The sequence below is a fragment of the Cydia splendana genome, chromosome 3 (genome assembly GCF_910591565.1).
Source record: "Cydia splendana chromosome 3, ilCydSple1.2, whole genome shotgun sequence".
Classification (NCBI taxonomy): Eukaryota; Metazoa; Arthropoda; class Insecta; order Lepidoptera; family Tortricidae; genus Cydia; species Cydia splendana.
Genome location: NC_085962.1, coordinates 14,289,101 through 14,308,599, shown reverse-complemented (window position 1 = coordinate 14,308,599; position 19,499 = coordinate 14,289,101). Strand labels below are relative to the sequence as shown.

The 19,499-nt window shown below is 34.9% G+C and overlaps 1 protein-coding gene across 1 annotated transcript in view; it reads left to right on the top strand.

Moving 5' to 3' along the window:
• The first annotated feature begins 501 nt into the window (after nucleotides 1-501).
• Nucleotides 502-19,499, top strand: part of LOC134806795 (nose resistant to fluoxetine protein 6-like) — a 39,510-nt gene continuing 20,512 nt past the window's right edge. The window contains exon 1 of the mRNA XM_063780159.1: nucleotides 502-1,086. Coding sequence (XP_063636229.1) covers nucleotides 600-1,086 — 487 coding nt within the window. The 5' untranslated portion in view covers nucleotides 502-599. The remainder of the gene's footprint in view (nucleotides 1,087-19,499) is intronic.

Sequence of the window (19,499 nt, the reverse complement as noted above, 5' to 3'; positions counted from 1 at the left end):
TTAAAGTGGACTAAGTCACAAACTTGTATTATTCATTGGGCCAACATCATAAATAAGTCTGCAAAAAATCAGAACTACCGGATTTGACGCAAAAGAGCCAGGTTACAAAATTTGACAAAGTTACTGGATTATTATATGTACAGAACCCTCCGGTGGGCGAGTACGAGTCCAACCTGGCCGGTTTTTGTGTAAATCCATACCCTAATATAATGTGCAAGGGATGAAGGGTATACATAATTATTAAAGCGTGATCTTACCTTATTTGATTATTATTCAACCTTTGATTACATACAAAAGAAAAAGAATATTGAGACATAGTGTCACCTGACTCTTTCTAGATCAATCTTAAAATATAACAGACATGCAAAAAAATTAATTAAATTAAGTTTAAACCTATAAATACTTATGAACTTGGATTTAACGTGGTGTCAAAGAGGTTTATTCACTCTTAGTATAATAGAACTAAGACATAATTATGGTTACGATATAAATTTTATCAAAACGTCATCGGAATTAAAATCAAGACGAAGGCACTACAGCTGGGTGGACAAAGGCTGTCAGTGATATTTGTGGTATCGGCGCGGGCACTCGTTTCCGCCATGTTGCTCGCCCTCCTCGCGATTGCGTGCGCGTGCGCCGCGGCCGACAACTACACCGACCTCAAACTTAACACCACCATCGACCCAAGACTCCTCAACAGACTCTCCACCTTCTTTGATACCAATCGGACTTTAGACAGACGCGACCTCGCTCTTCTTAATAGAACTGCGCAAACTTTAGGAATAGAAAAAGAAGTAGTTGAAAAAATAAGTGATATGATTACAAATAATGGCACGGTAGAGGCTGGGGTTTTGAGCAAACTGTCTGAAGAAGCTAAGGGCAGTCATAATTCATATAAGGAAGAAATAGGAAAGGATAAGCTGGTGCCGGTCGATGAGTCTCCTGATTACGCTTCGTCGGTGGTGTTGGCCAGTGACCTGCTGTCTCTGACGAGCGCCGTGGCCAATGTGCAGGAGAAGGTCTGCAGAGAGCAGGGTTACCGGTTTCTGGATGGTCTGCTCTTGAACAAAAGATGGGCTTTACGAAGTAAGTGGTTGCACGTTATTAGTACTATTAAGTGGCTACTAGATAAAATATATGATGATTATAGATATCGGTCGTGTGTAATATCAATTTAATAATTTAATCATTGCAAGTAGGTACCTAAATTAACTTTTCGAGTAAAGGTAACGATAACTGATGATTTGAACAAATTTATTTTTAATGAATGGGGCTGAAATATTAAACATTTTAATATTATACGATCAATTTTATTTTATAAAGTGTTCTCGTAATGACGTGATTGCGATATAACGCGGTTAATTTTGTAAAAGTAAATTTCAATAAGTATTAAAATAATTTTAAATCCACGCCTTGTAAAAACCAAACGTACTTATAATTAGTTCTAAATATATTTCATAAATGATACGTTTCTAAACAAAGCAACGCGCAAACTTGCTTAGATGCAGTCAAAAGGTGTCAAGACGTGACTTGCACTGTAAACAAACCAGTGTACATACATTATATTATGTAGTATTCCCCTAAGTACTAACGACCAGAGGTCAACCTTAATTGTGTCGCGAAGTGATATCTACTTTATCTGCTAAACCAAACGGTCTAAGCTTCATAATTGTCCCGTATGTGCGGATTTTAGTTAGTTTATTTACTTCAAGTTAGTTGACACTTTTAGAGATTAGATTTGCAATTATTCGTATCAAAACTTACAATATTCGATTATTTAGGTATCCTTTTTCTTAATTTACAGATATATTTAGACATATTATGATCAATTATAAAACCCTGGAATTAAAGATATAACTTGCATGTTTACATTATCAAGGAAAATCTACGTAGGTACTTTGCATTAGGTTGCCCGGTAAAGAATGCCTCTTGGTGAAATTAATTCCGTATTTTTCCTTTCAATGGATGTATTTTTTTCAATGGATGATCAGCACTTGGTATCCAATTTGTATATTTATCATGATTTAATACGTATTATTTAAAACTCTAAATAGTATGCAAATCACTGTAAGGTTTTGGGATCATGAATATTTAAAGCCTATTACTGGACGTAGTTAATACCCTATTTGAGTAAAACTAATCTAAAACTACACCTATAATTGATGAAAGATTACGGCAATAAACAAGCTTAAATACCTATACACCTTTTCTTATTTTCAGTAGGTAAAAAATATCGTACACAGTGATATCGTAATTATGGGAATACAATACATTTATGGAATGCAACAGTTTTGTTAATAAAAGAAATTTCGAATTAAATAATCAATTGAGTGAGGAGTAATCAACTTGTCATTGTGATAAATGTTCCAAATTTTATATTAAAGGAAAAAAATTAAAAATTTACGCTTTACAGAATTTCAGAATTTACGCTTTTATGCAGACGTATTCTGCATGTTTAAAAAAAGTGATAAATGTTATTCTAAAATCACTGCTCCATAAACTTCAAACCTGATGATAAAAATTTAAAAATAAATTATTAATTTAAGATAAATAGATTGGCATGCGGACTTTAGTTCTAACTTTAGAACCGCAAAATACCTAGTATTTTACTTGCATACTAATAAAAGAAATTTCGAATTAAATAATCAATTGAGTGAGGAGTAATCAACTTGTCATTGTGATAAATGTTCCAAATTTTATATTAAAGGAAAAAAAATAAAAATTTACGCTTTACAGAATTTCAGAATTTACGCTTTTATGCAGACGTATTCTGCATGTTTAAAAAAAGTGATAAATGTTATTCTAAAATCACTGCTCCATAAACTTCAAACCTGATGATAAAAATTTAAAAATAAATTATTAATTTAAGATAAATAGATTGGCATGCGGACTTTAGTTCTAACTTTAGAACCGCAAAATACCTAGTATTTTATTTGCATACTTATTAATTTCTAGAAATAAACCCCGATAAACTAGAAATATAACAATAAAACTAGTTTGTGGTTTCGTAACTTGGAGTTTTACATATTTAGACAAAGTAGAGGACGATGTGCGTCATTTAATACGTCATGCTCCTTTTGGGACAGAAGGAATGACCATTAATTCGAACGGATTTTTGATTCCCCATATTATTGTTATATTTGTTATCATGTTTAGATCATCTTGAATGTATGAAGTAGTTGACTTCTCAGTTTTTATTTCGTTTTAGTACAAATTATCATTTCATTGTAACATAATTTTATCCGGGAATAGAAACTACCAAAGAGGAAGACAAATAATCTACTAGAGTCAGACCAAGAATAGTCTGCAGCGGATTTGATAGCACACGCAGTGCAAGTGTTATATTAAACGTCAAACTTCTATTAAATTATGACGTATAAATGAAACTTGCACTGCGTGGACTATCAAATCCGCTGTAGACTTTTTTTGGTCCGACTCTAGGAATTTTGTCAATTTAAGCTCCTTTGAAACCTCAGTTTGAAACTATTTAACAAGAAGTCGTTTAATTATCTGTAACATTTTTTTCTTCAACCAAAAACTTCACTTTCAACACTGACAGATTAGTATCATATCGGAAACCGATCAAATAGCTAAAATTCTAATACGCGCCTGTTAGGCTAAGCCGATCCATGTAAGATTGTCCCCAAAAATCTGCAACCACGAAGGTATGTTGTGTGTAACCGTATAACCACAACCACATGTGTATGGAAGTAGGTACGCATTATGTACAGCTAGCATCAATGATGATGATGATGTCCTCCATGACGTATCCGTCGACGGCGACATCCTGACAAATTAAAAGGGTCGTATTAAGGGCGCTGTTAATATGGGTCTTGATAGCTTCGAACACACCCGGCTTGAAGATCTTGACGCCAAACGCCAGCTCCGAAAAACTCGGCCTAAGCCCTCCTACAATTACACATAATATATATGTATATACAACGCATAAGGGCAGCTTTACTGTGCTTTGTGTTGTTGCACTTTCAAAACCAAATTTGGATTTGCGAGCCACGCTCGCGCCCATGCACGTAATAGTTAGTATCAATAGAAGCTTATGAAACAACAAATTATCTGCCACTCTGGATTTCTTTTCCAAATCGACATATTATACCTTTCTTTACAGTTCGGTATTTGTCACAGTCTAAGTAATTGTTGTACATATTGAGACATATCTCTTTTTGTTACGTTGTCAGAGAATGAAGATATTTTTGACGCGGACTGTATCTATTCCTTTACGTGTTAGCATAGAGAAAGTCTTATGTTGTTGAGATTAGAGTTTCCGGTCGGTGCTACATCTATTGTCACTTGACAGTACTACTACTACTACTTAAGGTACTGATAATTCCGCTACTCGATGCTAGATGTCGACTATGAAAATACTAATATTTTTGGTACCAAAACTGATGTATGGAGTGAGCACTCTTGTCTTACTATATTTCTCTATGGTGTTAGGTAGTTAATACATATAATCATATTAGTGATAGGCTGATAGGATTACTGTACCCTAGTGAAAATTTCATTCAATAGCGTCATGTGACGTACGCGTTTGCGTCAAGTGTTATTTTGTATAAGATTTTGAGTTTCCAAAACGTCCCGCTTGGCGCGCTGCTGTTCAAATCCCATACAAAAATAGACATAATGTAAACGCGAACATACGTCACGCTATCGAATGAAATTTATAATAGGGGTCTAGCTGCAAAAAATATCATTAGCATTGTGGACCACATCACGCAACCGGTTTAGATCAAATACCGCCGGATCTAATATACCTATTTAATATAATATTGATGAATACATCCATTGGCTTCTCAGGCACCGAAATATAATTTGAATAGTTTAAGCAACACGTTTAGTAAATATTGAATAATCGGCTCGCACACAAAGTTGCCATGACATTGGGACTTGGAAATCGCTTAAAGCGAAATGTTGATCGGAAGCCATTTTATCAAGCACACAGGAAGTGATATTCAAGGTATATTCTGAACCTGATATCTTATAAGGCATATACGGCATTGATTCCTCTTTAGAATTATGCTTTTTTGATTCTGCAAACTTTAGTGTTGATCTGATATTGACTAAGTACAAACAGGCGTGGCTCACTCCGCGATTTCGTCGCTTTGCAACAGGTAGCTACAAGTACATCCGTTCCACACCAATTTTGGTGGCTAGCCATAAGCCGCGCGTGGCGCTGTCGCCACCTAACGGCCATATCGGTCCTGATCGTAATAGACGCGTTTTGTTAGAGAGTGAGTCTTCTGTACCTAGTACATACTATTATTTATTCTGTACTACAAATAAGGCTGACCTCACATTAAATTTGGAAAACAAGCATGTCTATATTTGTCTATTCGGTTTCGGTACATAATAATATATAATTTATGTTGCGTTTGGTTAATGATGACTCACGTTAGACCGGGCTGTGGTCGGGCCGGAGCTTCCGGAGTTTTCTATGGAAAGCACCACGTGATCACCGATCAGCCGTCATAGAAAATGACATGTCGGACGCCCCGACCCGGGCACGGCCCGGTCTAGCGTGAGTCATCCTGATTCAGATAGCGACTGCAGCAGAGTTTCTGTTACAGTTTTACTGCTGCAGCGCCGATACGGACGATGTCGCAATATTTTTAAGAGTTATTATAAAGTAAAAGGTCTGGTCTTATTAGTTGCGAAATTCTCTCTACATTGCACGGATATTGCTTCAATACCTAGGCATTGCACAGATAGCTGTCTAGGAATTCGAAACCTGATTATGGTCACCGCGTGTTATGATGTAACCAGAGTAAAGCGACTAGGTAAGTGGCTTATGCAGAAACACACAGCTTAATGCCAATATTTATTAATTTGATATCAATAGGTACGTCCCACTCGCACACGTGTAAATGCGATCTTTTGTTTTACTTAAAACGTGAAACAAAGGAAAATCACCTTTATTTTGTAAAAAAAACTGGTTTCAATTTCAATGCCTTAAAAAGCAGAGACTAGCAGCAACGGGCTCGATAAATCGGATTTGCGTAAGATTTACGATACATTTTCTCTTAGAAGTGTTTTTATAAATCATGTATTGAATACCTAAGAAGTTATAATAATCTTGTCATTAGTGTACACCGAATTATACATTTTATAAGGATGTGTAGAGTCTATGACAAATCTATACTTAATGTGGATGGCGGCTGTACGGCTTCTGTGCATTATGCGGTAACCCCGGTTGCCAAAAGTTGACGTTTGACATCAGTCACTAGGGTCTATAATAAACTTTAGGCATTAAGTCCGCCATTTGTACCTTCATGTATTGTTCAATAAAGATTAAATAAATAAATAAACTATAAAACACGTAAGGAAAATATAAACGTGAGAAATAACAGGAAAACATAAAAATAAAGAAGATAAAAAAAGAGATAAAACATTGGCAACATTCATGGTACCTTTAGGTCATCACACTCGATATTACAAATATAAAAAAAAAACCGACTGAACTGGAATGCCTTTAAAATTATTTATGACCATAATGCATCTCATCTAGACACATGGCAGCGTGTCAAGCCAAGTTAAAAAGAATAACAATTACAATCAGCCAGCCCCGAGACGTAAAATACTTGTCGTGGAGAAGCTCCATTATAATTAATTCCAAGTGTTAAATGCATATGCTTGGTTTTAGATGAGAATAATAAATCGCTATAAGTAGGCTTATAAGATTTGAGGGAGTTCTCTCAATTCCTCATGGAATCCATCATCAGAACTCGACCTTAAGAAAAGGTTGCTTATAAACATAACTTGCTGTACAAACTTAATGAAGAACAAATATCGCTAAATGTGAAATACGTGTCGTTAAGATAATATAACATAAACATAATTTATTCAAAAAACACTTATTTCATGGTTACATTCATATAAAAGAAAGACTTAAAAATAGTGATAGTTTACATGTGCCTGAACTAGGATTCCCTGTGTTTCAGGCGTAAGATGTTCTTCATCGGATGTTTCAACTTCATTATATTGACACTTTTTTAAATACAAATGCTAGATTTGTTGACGCAAATATAAAAATCACAAAATACAATACATATACCGGGTGTGACCTGTAATATGAGCAAAAAAATTTACTGTAGGCTGTCCTCCTCATACTGACCAACATTTGTTCAGCGACTTTTAAAAATAACTTGTGGTTTGATTTTTAATACACTTTAAAGTTTATTCTAAGACGCAATGTATTGCGAATTTTGTTATGTTTAAGGCGTGACAAGCAACGTCAATCACAATGATATGGCGTGGCGATGGTGTCCATTGAAGATAATATTTATTTTGTATGAAAAATAGGGAGTCTAAATACTTCAACATTTTTAAAAGTTGTTGAACAAAAGTGTCACCGTTTGAGGAGTACAATCTATGTTTTAATTATTTGCTCGTGTTACAGGCCACACCTGGTATATGCTTATAAGATTTCAGAAGTTCCCTTGATTCCTCATGGATCCAATCATCAGAACTAGATTTTGTCAAAGTTCAATCATATACATGATTATCCAAATCGGTATGACGGAGTTCTGAGCTTCTCGATCTCAGGTACCTATAGGTAATAAAAAAACATACAACCGAATTGGGAACCTCCTCCTTTTGAAATTTTGAAGTTGGTTAAAAGTATGGAAAAATCCTCTGTGACGTCTGGATCGTAAATCTGATTCATTATAATTGGCTAAAATTTAGTTTTAATTGTCCGAAACCACTTTTTTACATGTTTACCGCCGGCTCGCTGAGACAATGATACGTTAACATATTTCGGAAGTAGGATGTCGGTTATCAAGGCTGCGCGGAGGCAGCTATGTAATTTAATGTACCTACCTACGTTCCAAGACTCTGCTGTACCGTGAATAGCCAATGGAAAATACATTGAATTTTCAACCACATTCTCGCGCAATAAATTTCAAATTCAAATTGGTAAGAATTAAAAACTGCATGTTTCTTACTATTGTACGTCATAAAATAGAGGAGGTACACTTATGTTTATACTTTCTTAAATCAAGCGTAATTGTGATGTACTTAGTTTGTAAAATGCATGCAATAGGTATTATTTTTGACTGATTTTATAAAAAAAAATAGGTAAGTACTTACCTTGAATGTGGAAATTTTTGACAAATCGACCAAGAAAAAGTACAGTGGGTCTTACGGTTTAGGTACTTATCTTTATAAAATATTGTAATTTGTTATATAGGTAGTATCGATGTAACAAAACCGCTTATTTAATGCTTTCATTTAGGAATAAAATATCTAAAAGCACGAATAATAAATAACGGTGTTAAATTACATAAGAGCAGGTTTATATATGAGTGAATTGAAAAAAAAATTGTAAGTACATAGTTATGCACCTGTAATTAGTATTAAGTTAATTGATTCCATTGTGTTACCACAGTCATCCACAGTTAAGCCATTTCTATTTATGTAAGTTAGATGCATGAAAGTGTGTTAGCGTACCTATGCTATATACTTATATGTGTACGAATTAAGTATAATAAATATAATAGAATACAATTTACCTAGTTAATCTTCGTAACACAAAAGAATCAATTAAGTTAAGACTAATCACAGCTTCTTAACTGCGCTTAATTACGTAAAAATTTTTTGCAATTCACTCATATACGGGGCAGATTTTTTAAATGGGACACTGAGGGCACATGATCCCATGCTGCTAAGTGAAAATAATAACCAATGGAGACCTTTCCTAATTTTCATTAACGATGATAAATTGATAATATAGGTACCTACAGTGTTTAAATTCAATACGGGCGAATATTTAAAAGATAACCACCGTTTAATATAGGCATAGGACCTAAGAAGTAGATTGAGATAAGTTTTGTTTAGAAATACAATGATAATATTATCCATACACAATAATTCGGCTCGCAATGTAAAGCGACATTTACGAGATACGAGCTTTTTAAAGTAACTGTCAACGCTGCTGGTAGGTAAACAGGTAATAGGCCATAATAGGCCGAGTTTCATGCGCGTCTTTTTCTCAACATCATATTTTAATTAAAACGTTAAACATATGTAAATAACAAGTTTTGCAATGGGTTTTATTGCAAAAACTTGTTATTCAATAAGTTAAACTTTACCAAACTTACGTCTAACATGTTATTGTATACTAATATATATTTTAATAACATGTTAGACGTAGATTGTTATACTTACCGAGTTCTACAATCGAAAACATGGGATTCGTAAAGATGATGACGCGCATACTACAAGTAATAATATATAAGCAGTATAAGTCCTAGTGCGTCAACATTACATAACATAATATGCCAATAATTGGCCTGTAGAGTTATTTTAAACCAGTTGACTGCGATCATATTGTGTGATATAAAGGCGGGATTCCAACAGCGTGCGGCACTGTGCGGCTCATATTATTATATCGGATGGAACAGAACGAAGGACTTTTACGCAAACGGGGAATTGTTTAGGTTACGTACTTTATTTTTCACTTATTAATCACATAATATTTCTAACCATTTGCGAGATACAGCTTGTTAAACATTAGTGCAAAAATCTGTATGTTTCAACCCTAGCAAGAAGATCCGACGAATGACATGACATGTGTCAATTTAAAATGCAAATAATTTTAGTAGGGTTCTCACTAATTGAAAAATATTTCATCTTAATGATTTTGTATTACTTTTTAATCCAGCTTTACGATTCTAATAACTCGATTGTAGATCACTTAGATAACACTATCCTTTCAGCTCAGTCTGTAGAAATGTTCCACCCTGTATATATATGTTTAAATTTAAATAATTTATATTTAAAAGAAAATGCGAACACATGCTACGTTACCAATCATTTATTCTGATATCTTACAGTTTTCTTTATAGGTTCTATGATAAACTAGCGTTACTCAGTTTTCGTATGGAACAGCAACATCTTTTAGGGAATTTGTACAACAAATGATACATATATATCCTGCATAATTATCGGCTCCAAATAGGCTCCAACATAAAGGACCACTTTGTTTAAACGAGTTGCTACGTTGCCAACCATCTATTCTACCTAGTTTGCGTCTGTAACAGAGCCATCTCTTAGGAAATCTGGACAACCAATTAAATAACTCCATATTGGCTCGAAAACATTGAATACGGAATGCAAAAGAGGAAACCCAACTTACTACGGCATAGACAATTCCTTGTTTATTGCCAAATTTATAAATTTTTCATCATCTCTATTACTTTTTTCAACGCACCTACAAAGGGCATATTCTAACAATGACATCAATTTCAAATCAATTGCAATCACGGGAAAATCCGGAATTTACTAATCTGGTTTGCAGTATTTTCCAATATACCCGTTGGCTGCACTGAAAACAAAGACATTCCTAGAACGCTGACTCTTGGAACCTGTGAATAGAAGTATTAGTTGTCTGCAATGTCAGGAAAATCGAGTTATGCGCGTAAAATCACTTGATAAGGCACCTATAGTTCGTTTTTTTTTTGCATTAGAAAAAAGGTAAGCAATCTTGATGTGTCTTTTAATTGAAATACACGTTTTAAAAATAAGTCACGGCAAATATGTAACAATTATGAATCTAATACGATCATTTATATTCTTCTGCTTTCATAAGTGATAGTTACTGATTTTTAAAAAGCGTTTTTCAATTAAAAGACATGTCAAGATCGCTTACCTACTTTCTAATGCTAAAAAAACGAACTATACCTAGAGGCCCGTGATAGGTCTGTCATAAAAGTTTCGGTCTGAAATGTTGTTGCAGAAAACATAAGTTCCAGCAAATATTTTTAAGTCGATTGCTTGTCACTCAAAATTGTACAAGGGTGCAACTAGATAGCGAAGCCTTGGCCATGGTCAGGTGGAGAAGAAATTGTATAAGGGTGCAACTAGATAGTGAAGCCTTGGCCATGGTCAGGTGGAGAAGAAATTGTATAAGGGTGCAACTAGATAGCGAAGCCTTGGCCATGGTCAGGTGGAGAAGAAATTGTACAAGGGTGCAACTAGATAGCGAAGCCTTGGCCATGGTCAGGTGGAGAAGAAATTGTACAAGGGTGCAACTAGATAGCGAAGCCTTGGCCATGGTCAGGTGGAGAAGAAATTGTACAAGGGTGCAACTAGATAGCGAAGCCTTGGCCATGGTCAGGCGGAGAAGAAATTGTACAAGGGTGCAACTAGATAGCGAAGCCTTGGCCATGGTCAGGTGGAGAAGAAATTGTACAAGGGTGCAACTAGATAGCGAAGCCTTGGCCATGGTCAGGTGGAGAAGAAATTGTACATGGGTGCAACTAGATAGCGAAGCCTTGGCCATGGTCAAGTGGAGAAGTAATTGTACAAGGGTGCAACTAGATAGCGAAGCCTTGGCCATGGTCAGGTGGAGAAGAAATTGTACAAGGGTGCAACTACATAGCGAAGCCTTGGCCATGGTCAGGTGGAGAAGACTAGTGGACTGTATATTTTAAGATGAAAATTATGGAAAAATGTTACATTAAGGTTAATATAGAAGAGATCGCTATAGTAACGAAAATCAATCATGTTATCTGTATAATACCTTTAAACGAGCAATTCTTGTTTATTTATATATTTCGGGGATCTCGGAAACGGCTGTAACGATTTCGATGAAATTTGCTATATGGGGGTTTTCGGGGGCGATAAATCGATCTAGCTAGGTCTTATCTCGGGGAAAACGCGCATTTTTGAGTTTTTATATATTTTCCGAGCAAGCGGTCTCCCAGATATTATATTTTAAATAAAGAACTTATAAGTTTATTTTTAATGCTGCTAACACTAGACTCTCGGGGTTTCGGTGTTTAACGGGTGAGTACTAATACATATATTAACGCGGTTATTACTTATTAGGTACACAGACCGCGGATCCTATGTGAAATCCGCCTAAGGCGTTAATTACTACACGGAGAAAAAAATATTTTACAATATTACCAGATTGTATAGTAGTTATGATTCTAGTGTAGGAAAACAGATTTCAGCCATGTTTAATAGACTCGTATTTTGGACAATATTAGAATATTCTAGTTAAAATATTCTAGTACACTAAAACTCTGATATCGTTTTGGTAACAATCTAATAGTAACAGAGTAAAATATGCATTTAGCATACAACACTTTACAATAATTGCGATGTTTACAATATTTATTAATTCTGTTCACCATCATCTAGTTTAACACACCAATAATAAAAGTGTGTATTACAAAATCTTTGTGTAAGGTCCACCTTATGTAATTCATTTATAGGTACTAGATTTTCTCGTACCTGTTAGCGGATTTTTAATACCTATTACTTACTCGAAATTTCTTGATTACTATGAATATTTTTACACATAACTAGATACGTTCTCTGTTGTCTAACATACTCTTTTTAATGATAACAATAAAGAGTGGTTCCAGCAACAACAAAAATTGTTGGCATTACAATATTATTGCACACTAAACAAAATATTATTTGCCTGTAACGAAAAACTGTTCAGTCCACGATATGAGCTAACTGCGGCCCCCCGCACCCCTGCGCCGCCGCCCGCAGCGCCCAGAACATTCTGTCATTTTCACCGAAGTCCGGACAGAGTTCATTTCAAGTGTCGCCAATAATAAATGAATCAGGTTGCATTCCTGTTTAGATCACCGGTTTTAGCAAATAAAAGTGTCTGTGTGTAGTGAACAAAGGCGGACGAAGCGGATAGCGGTTTAATTGAAAATTTATACATATGTTGCTAATAGTGATAAGGTTATATTGGAGTGTTCTGTTTGTGTGTTGTGTTTGCTACCAAAATTATCTCTGTGTTATATTTGCCATACGCTCACTAAAATTGCGGCCGATAATTTATGTTATGTACTACTAATATTAAAACCAATTTAAAAAAAAAAATTGTTTTTACTTTACTCATAGTAATTATTTAGGATTGAGATTTTTCTGTTTATGTTTCAGGCCACCACACCTGTACCACAAACATCATTATTGCGGACTAAGCCAATGTAGGTACTTACTGCCGAGTTAAACAGAATAATGTTAAACACCTTAGGTAAGTCTTCGTCGCAACAAAAGCATGTTAAAGCGAAGACTCACCTAAGATAATTAACCTAACTCTGTTTCACTCGACAGTATATTACAATTTCAGTCCGCAATAATGATTTACTGAACACAAATATAAAACCCGTTAAACTCTACAATATATATAGTAAACAGAACATACTGTTTATTTCATGCCACAACAATTATATTTAACACAAACATAAATCTGGTATTCTCCAATACTGCATATAGTAAACAGAAATTGTTGATTATTTCAGTCAGCTAAAATTATACTTAAAACGAATAAAAAATCTGGTGAACACTAATGAAATATCTGATAAACTCTACCCTGTCCTATAATGATGGCTACAGATAGGTTTTGTATACTACACAAAATTTATTTTCTACGATACTAGGTATGTGGGTAATAGGAACTAGAAATGATGTTGTAAAGAACTAGAATTTTCTGTTAATGTGTAAAAAAAGTCTAGTTGTCACATATAATACAATAAAATCAAGTTAAATTTACAATATTCTGGTAAAGAACACTAGATTTTTTTCTCCGTGTACACATTATAAAACAAAGTCCCCCGCCGCGTCTGTCTGTTTGTCTGTGAAGCCGGGGCGGGTTCTATAACAATAATGTAAAAAAAGGTGTAAATTTCATCAATGAAGTAAGTTGTTAACGCATAATCTGTAACAAAAAACCGACGTTTTATAGGTAGGTACTAAATTCAAAATAAATAAGGCACAATTCTTCACAATGATATGTTTAGCACTACTTAGATATATTAGCGAGTGTATGAAAATTACGTATGAATAGAATTAATAGGATATGTAAACTATACGTAACGTATATAAATTTAGTTTTGTCAACTTTTTTGATGCTATGCTCTGGAGTACGCAATTTTTAATTTGCGTTAACTCTGTATCTTTAGGTATTAAAATAGGTGTAAGCAAACAATTTGTACATTTTCGGGTAGTTTTAACGTTTACTGGTTAACCAACCAAATACAAAACCACCTGGATCTGTCACTGAACGACCCACCATGGAACGACCTGACTGTAATGTTTTCATCTACCCTCAACTGGCTTAAGAAGCCATTTGCTTTGTTTACTTTTATTTAAATAGCTAAAGATGGAGACTTATAGAGTGTAGCTGATCCATTCTGATGCGCCCTTAGGTGGCTGTACGAATTTAAAAGTGCGACAGAGAGGCAACACGTCGGACGTGGTTCGCGGTAAGCCCTTAGAGTCTATGTAAGCAAACTTTGCACTTGCGACTTTTGCGACTAATTATAACATTTCCATATTTAGTCATTGTAAAAACTATGCCGATTTAGCGTAGTCTTGGTAAATCTAAAAAACTCAAAAGAAGAGACAAAGTTGTGGTTAATATTAATCAAATTGTGTAAGGTTATTTTCTATAAGTAATGTTAAAATATCTAGAGAAGAAAAACCGGATAAGTGCGAGTCAGACTCGCCCATCGAGGGTTCCGTATTAATTCTTAGGATTTGTTATATGGGCAGAGAAATATATAATATGAGAAAATTTCAACTGATCACGGTTCATGAGATACAGCCTGGTGACAGACAGAAGGACAGACGGATAGACGGACAGTGGAGTCTTAGTAATAGGGTCCTGGTTTTATCCTCTGGGTACGGAACTCTAAAAATGGTACAACTTTTGCATGGAGAAGCGTTTGTTCACTTTCTTCTGTCAAGGTCGTGTTGCCACAAGGTCGCGTGAACTAGTATAATAATTGGTAAAAGAAACATGATAAGACAATTGGAGTTTAACAAGCCATCTGAATGACGTCTCTCGATCTGAATCAACGTAATATAAGGAAAAATGCAAGTGATTTACAGTGACACGCAATCAGCCCGCTCGATCAGTGCGGCAGCGGCAGCCAAGTTATTAATGGGAGACAAACTTAATTAAAGAGAAAAATTAGCGCCATAAATAATACAAAGTTAGATTATGATAGAGAGTAAGTGTAGTTAGTTAGGTAGTTAGTTTTTCTGGGCATTTTCCGCAGATCGACATCCACTGTGCCTATTTTGCGTGAAATAGTAGCCCTACTCTAACCACCCCAGCTATACCACGAAACCTAGCAAGGTCTTCAGGTTGCTAACTGCCTCCTTCAGTGTGCACGGATTCCCTAGGTTTTTGCTCCTGTATACTTCTACTTGTTTACAGTGTAGGAGAATATGTTTTGTTGTCTCCTCTTCTTCCGTGCACGCTCTGCACATGGGGCTGTCAGTTTTACCCATATTATGAAGAGTACGCAAAAATACTCGTAGGTAAGTTTCTAAATTAACTTATTTTCATATATTTTGCAATTTATAATAAATAATATTATGAGTGACAACTTTGTACACATAAGTACAGTAAGTACCTACCTTAAAAACTAGATTTTGTAATTAATTTACAGCCACATTATACCCACATATAATTAACATAATTAAACACAGTTGACTCATTTAAAGTTGAAGGATAAATATAAGATGAAATAATTTTAAATGAAGTAAATGTTACCTACATACTTAAAAAACTTGTATTGTACTTGCGGCCCGATTCGAACTTTAAGATACGTCAATTAATAGATCTAGAAACGATATAGATTAGATATGTCAGTGTCAAACAAAAACGTCACTTTTGACACTGACACGTACATCTAATCCATATCGTTTCTATATTCTGTATCTTTAGGTATTTTAATAAAAGTAAACAAAATCTATCCTCAAATGGCTCCTTAAGCCCGTTGAGAGTAGATGAAAACATTACATGAACAAATAATGTAGGTTAAAGTCAGGTCGTTCAGTGACTGATCCAGGCGGTTTTGTATTTGGTTGGTTAACCAATAAATGTTATAACTACCTAAGTACCCGAAAATGTATAAATTGTTTGTTTACTTTTATTTAAATACCTAAAGATACAGACTATAGATCTATTAATTGACATATCTTAAAGTTCGAATCGGACAGGTACTATGATCTGCATTATGCAATAACAAGGCAAGTTCAGACCTAACCCGCTATGGCGTGAGATTGTGTTGCCGCTATTATGCTCTCATTGTCGCTACTTATTGCGTGTTACGGTTAATTATGGAAGATTTTGATTTACGATCCATGACACGCCATCGAAGGCAGTACTTGACCTACCCTCGACTGTACAATAAAAGTGAAACCTCGTTATATTACAATATTTATTTTAATCCACTCGGGTTTTCGGGTTCGAATCCTTGTTAAGAGCATTTATTTGTGTGTTCATCAGAAATATTTGGATGTTTCTTATGTATATAAAGGGGCCCACTGATTAACAGTCCGCCGGACGGTATCGGCCTGTCAGTTGTTCGGAACTGTCAAAATTTTGTTCTAACTGACAGGCCGATACCGTCCGGCGGACTGTTAATCAGTGGGCCCCTTAAGTATTTATATTATATGTGTATATTATATATATCGTCTTCTAGTATACTTACAACACAGGCCTATTGAGCTTACTGTGGGACTAGGTCAATCTGTGTAAAAATTGTCCTGTAATATTTATTTATAGGGATTTAGTTATTACGATTTTTGCACATTTTTAAGGTGCAGTACCTAAGTAGGTTCAGACAACGGAATTTTTTAATAAAAGTGACGTTTTTTGGTTGAAGAAATGTCACTTTTGACACTGACAGATTGTTATCGTACCGCTGCGACTTCTTACAATCATTGTTCGATTTGTTCGAATCGGGCCGTAAGTCTCGTAGCCACCAAGAGGGAGCCACAGTCGTCGCGCACACACCAAAATATTGTCCATTCTGATCCTTGGACTCGCTCTAGTTCCAAAATAGATTCAAATGAATCTATGATGCGAATCTCCAAGTATTTATAGATTTCTAATATGTACTGTAACTTATTACAATAACATAAGGTCCATATTTGTATCCCTATATTCACATACGCTATGGCCTCACGTCTACCTACTGAGAACCGGTTTGAAAAAATGTACGAGTTCGTTCAACAAAACGTCCAAGCGATCTACTTTAAATAACCTGTTTTACCACAACACCACGTTTTTTTAAACGTCAGGAAATAGAGTTTATATTGGCACCAAAAGTGGTAGGTAGTTCCTTAGTAGCCACACGTGATGGCCCTGGTGGCAAACTTCCGTAGTTGCAAACGATTACGGCGCCACGGTGACCATTGACCGTCAAGTTGCCTGTGGTTGCTGAGGGTAAGTGTAGACGCTCGTTTGGTACAGTCAGCATTAATAGTAGCGGATGAAACCAACGCGCCACTCTCGAATTTTTTTTCAAAATATAGCAGCAGTTGATCAATCAATCAATCAAAATCAAAATAATATACTTTATTCATGTAGGCCTACCAACAAGCTCTTATGAATCGTAATTAATCTTAATCTAATTATCAGAGCAATTTATTGATGTTAATATTATAAAATTGGATTATTATACATATCAAATTTAACACTAAGAATTTCACAAACGGATCGTCAAACATTAAAAAGTTTGTATAAAAAAATACTAGTCTAGAATTTCTAGAATAAAATCTAAATGTCAAAAAAAAAAGCACAAGTAACAAAAGAAGTAGATAGTATTACATCGGAATATCCATTTCCTCATCAATAATCAAATATACCTAATAAATAAATAATCATTTCGAATAACAATTAATCCCACGTTGTAATATCATTCATGTAGTCTTGTGTGGTATAATAAGCTTTATAATCAGTTTACGCTTTACATAATTCTTAAATTTATTAATAGATATTTCAGTAATATGGTTTGGAAGTTTATTATAAAATCTTACACAATTACCCATGAATGATTTTTTAATTTTATGGAGCCGAGTGAAGGGCACTGCGAGCTTATGTTTATTTCTAGTATTAATATAATGAATTTCACAATTTTTCCTAAAATTTACAATATTTTTATGTACATACAGAATATTCTCATAAATGTATTGACAGTGCACTGTCATTATGTCAATTTCCTTAAATTTATCTCTAAGTGAGTCTCTATGGTTCATTTTGTATATTGCTCGAATAGCCCTCTTCTGCAGAACAAAAATGGTATTTATCTCTGAAGCACCGCCCCACAGTAAAATACCATATGCCATAATGCTATGGAAGTAACTAAAATATACTAATCGAGCTGTTTTCACATCAGTTAACTGACGGATTTTGCTCACTGCAAAAGCTGCAGAGCTCAGTCTATTCGAAAGAGTAGCAATATGGGGACCCCACTGGAGTTTAGAATCTAAAGTTATACCAAGAAAAACTGTACTATCAACTAATTCCAATTCCTCATCCTTCACAATGACACTTGTTTGCACATGCCTTACGTTACTACTAGTGACAAACTTAATACATTTAGCCTTTTTCTCATTTAACAATAAATTATTAACATTGAACCAATTTACTACTTTTGAAATGGCATTGTTTACATCATTGTAAGCTTGTTGCTGTCGTTTGACTTTGAAAATAAGTGAGGTGTCGTCTGCAAACAATACTATATCATGGTGGGTCTTAACAAGGAATGGCAAGTCATTTATGTAGATAAGGAACAGGAAAGGCCCCAATATTGACCCCTGTGGTACACCCATAGAGACCAATGACCCAGGTGATCGCTGTCCATTCACATCGACCCTTTGTATTCTACCATTTAAGTAGGACTTAAGTAAATTCAGTGCCGATCCTCTAACTCCGTAATAATGAAGTTTCCTGATTAATGTTTCATGACAAACACAGTCGAAGGCCTTAGATAAATCACAAAAGACACCTAAAGCATCTCGTGACTCCTCCCAGGCATTGAAAATATGCTTAATTAGCTCAACACCGGCATCGGTTGTTGAGCGACCCCGTGTAAAACCAAACTGCTTATTATGCATTAAATTATTAACGTGAATTATTATTTATTATATATAGAGACATATCTCTTTTTGTTGAGAGTATAAATATACTTTTGGCGCATAGTCTGATACGCTACAGATGATGCCGACTATACCTACTCGTACTGTTATCACAAATGGAGTAAGTATCTAGGTAAACGTTAGCCGTGAACTGAGCTACGAGTGGAGTAGAAAAAATATAATAAAATTTATTCTAATAAAGATAATATACAGTGTGTAAATTCAATACGGGCGAATATTTAAACGATGGTATCAAAGGACCTAAGGAGTACCTATAATATATTGAGATAAATCCGTATCCATAACAAATTCAGAACCTATTATTACAATCAGAATATGCCTCAAGATCTCCCTATTTCGCTTTAAGCGGCTCTAAGCCGAAACTCTACCAGTTTGAAGCAGGAATAATTAACAAAAAAAGAAACAAAACTATTGAGTTAAACATCAATTCGTATTCTTATTAGAAGCGAAAACAAATAACCGGTAATATAATACTTTCCACTTCCAACTATGGTACAAAACGTAGCACTTTCAACCAACTTCTTTGACAACTTCTTAATTAAGTTTCAGTAATATGA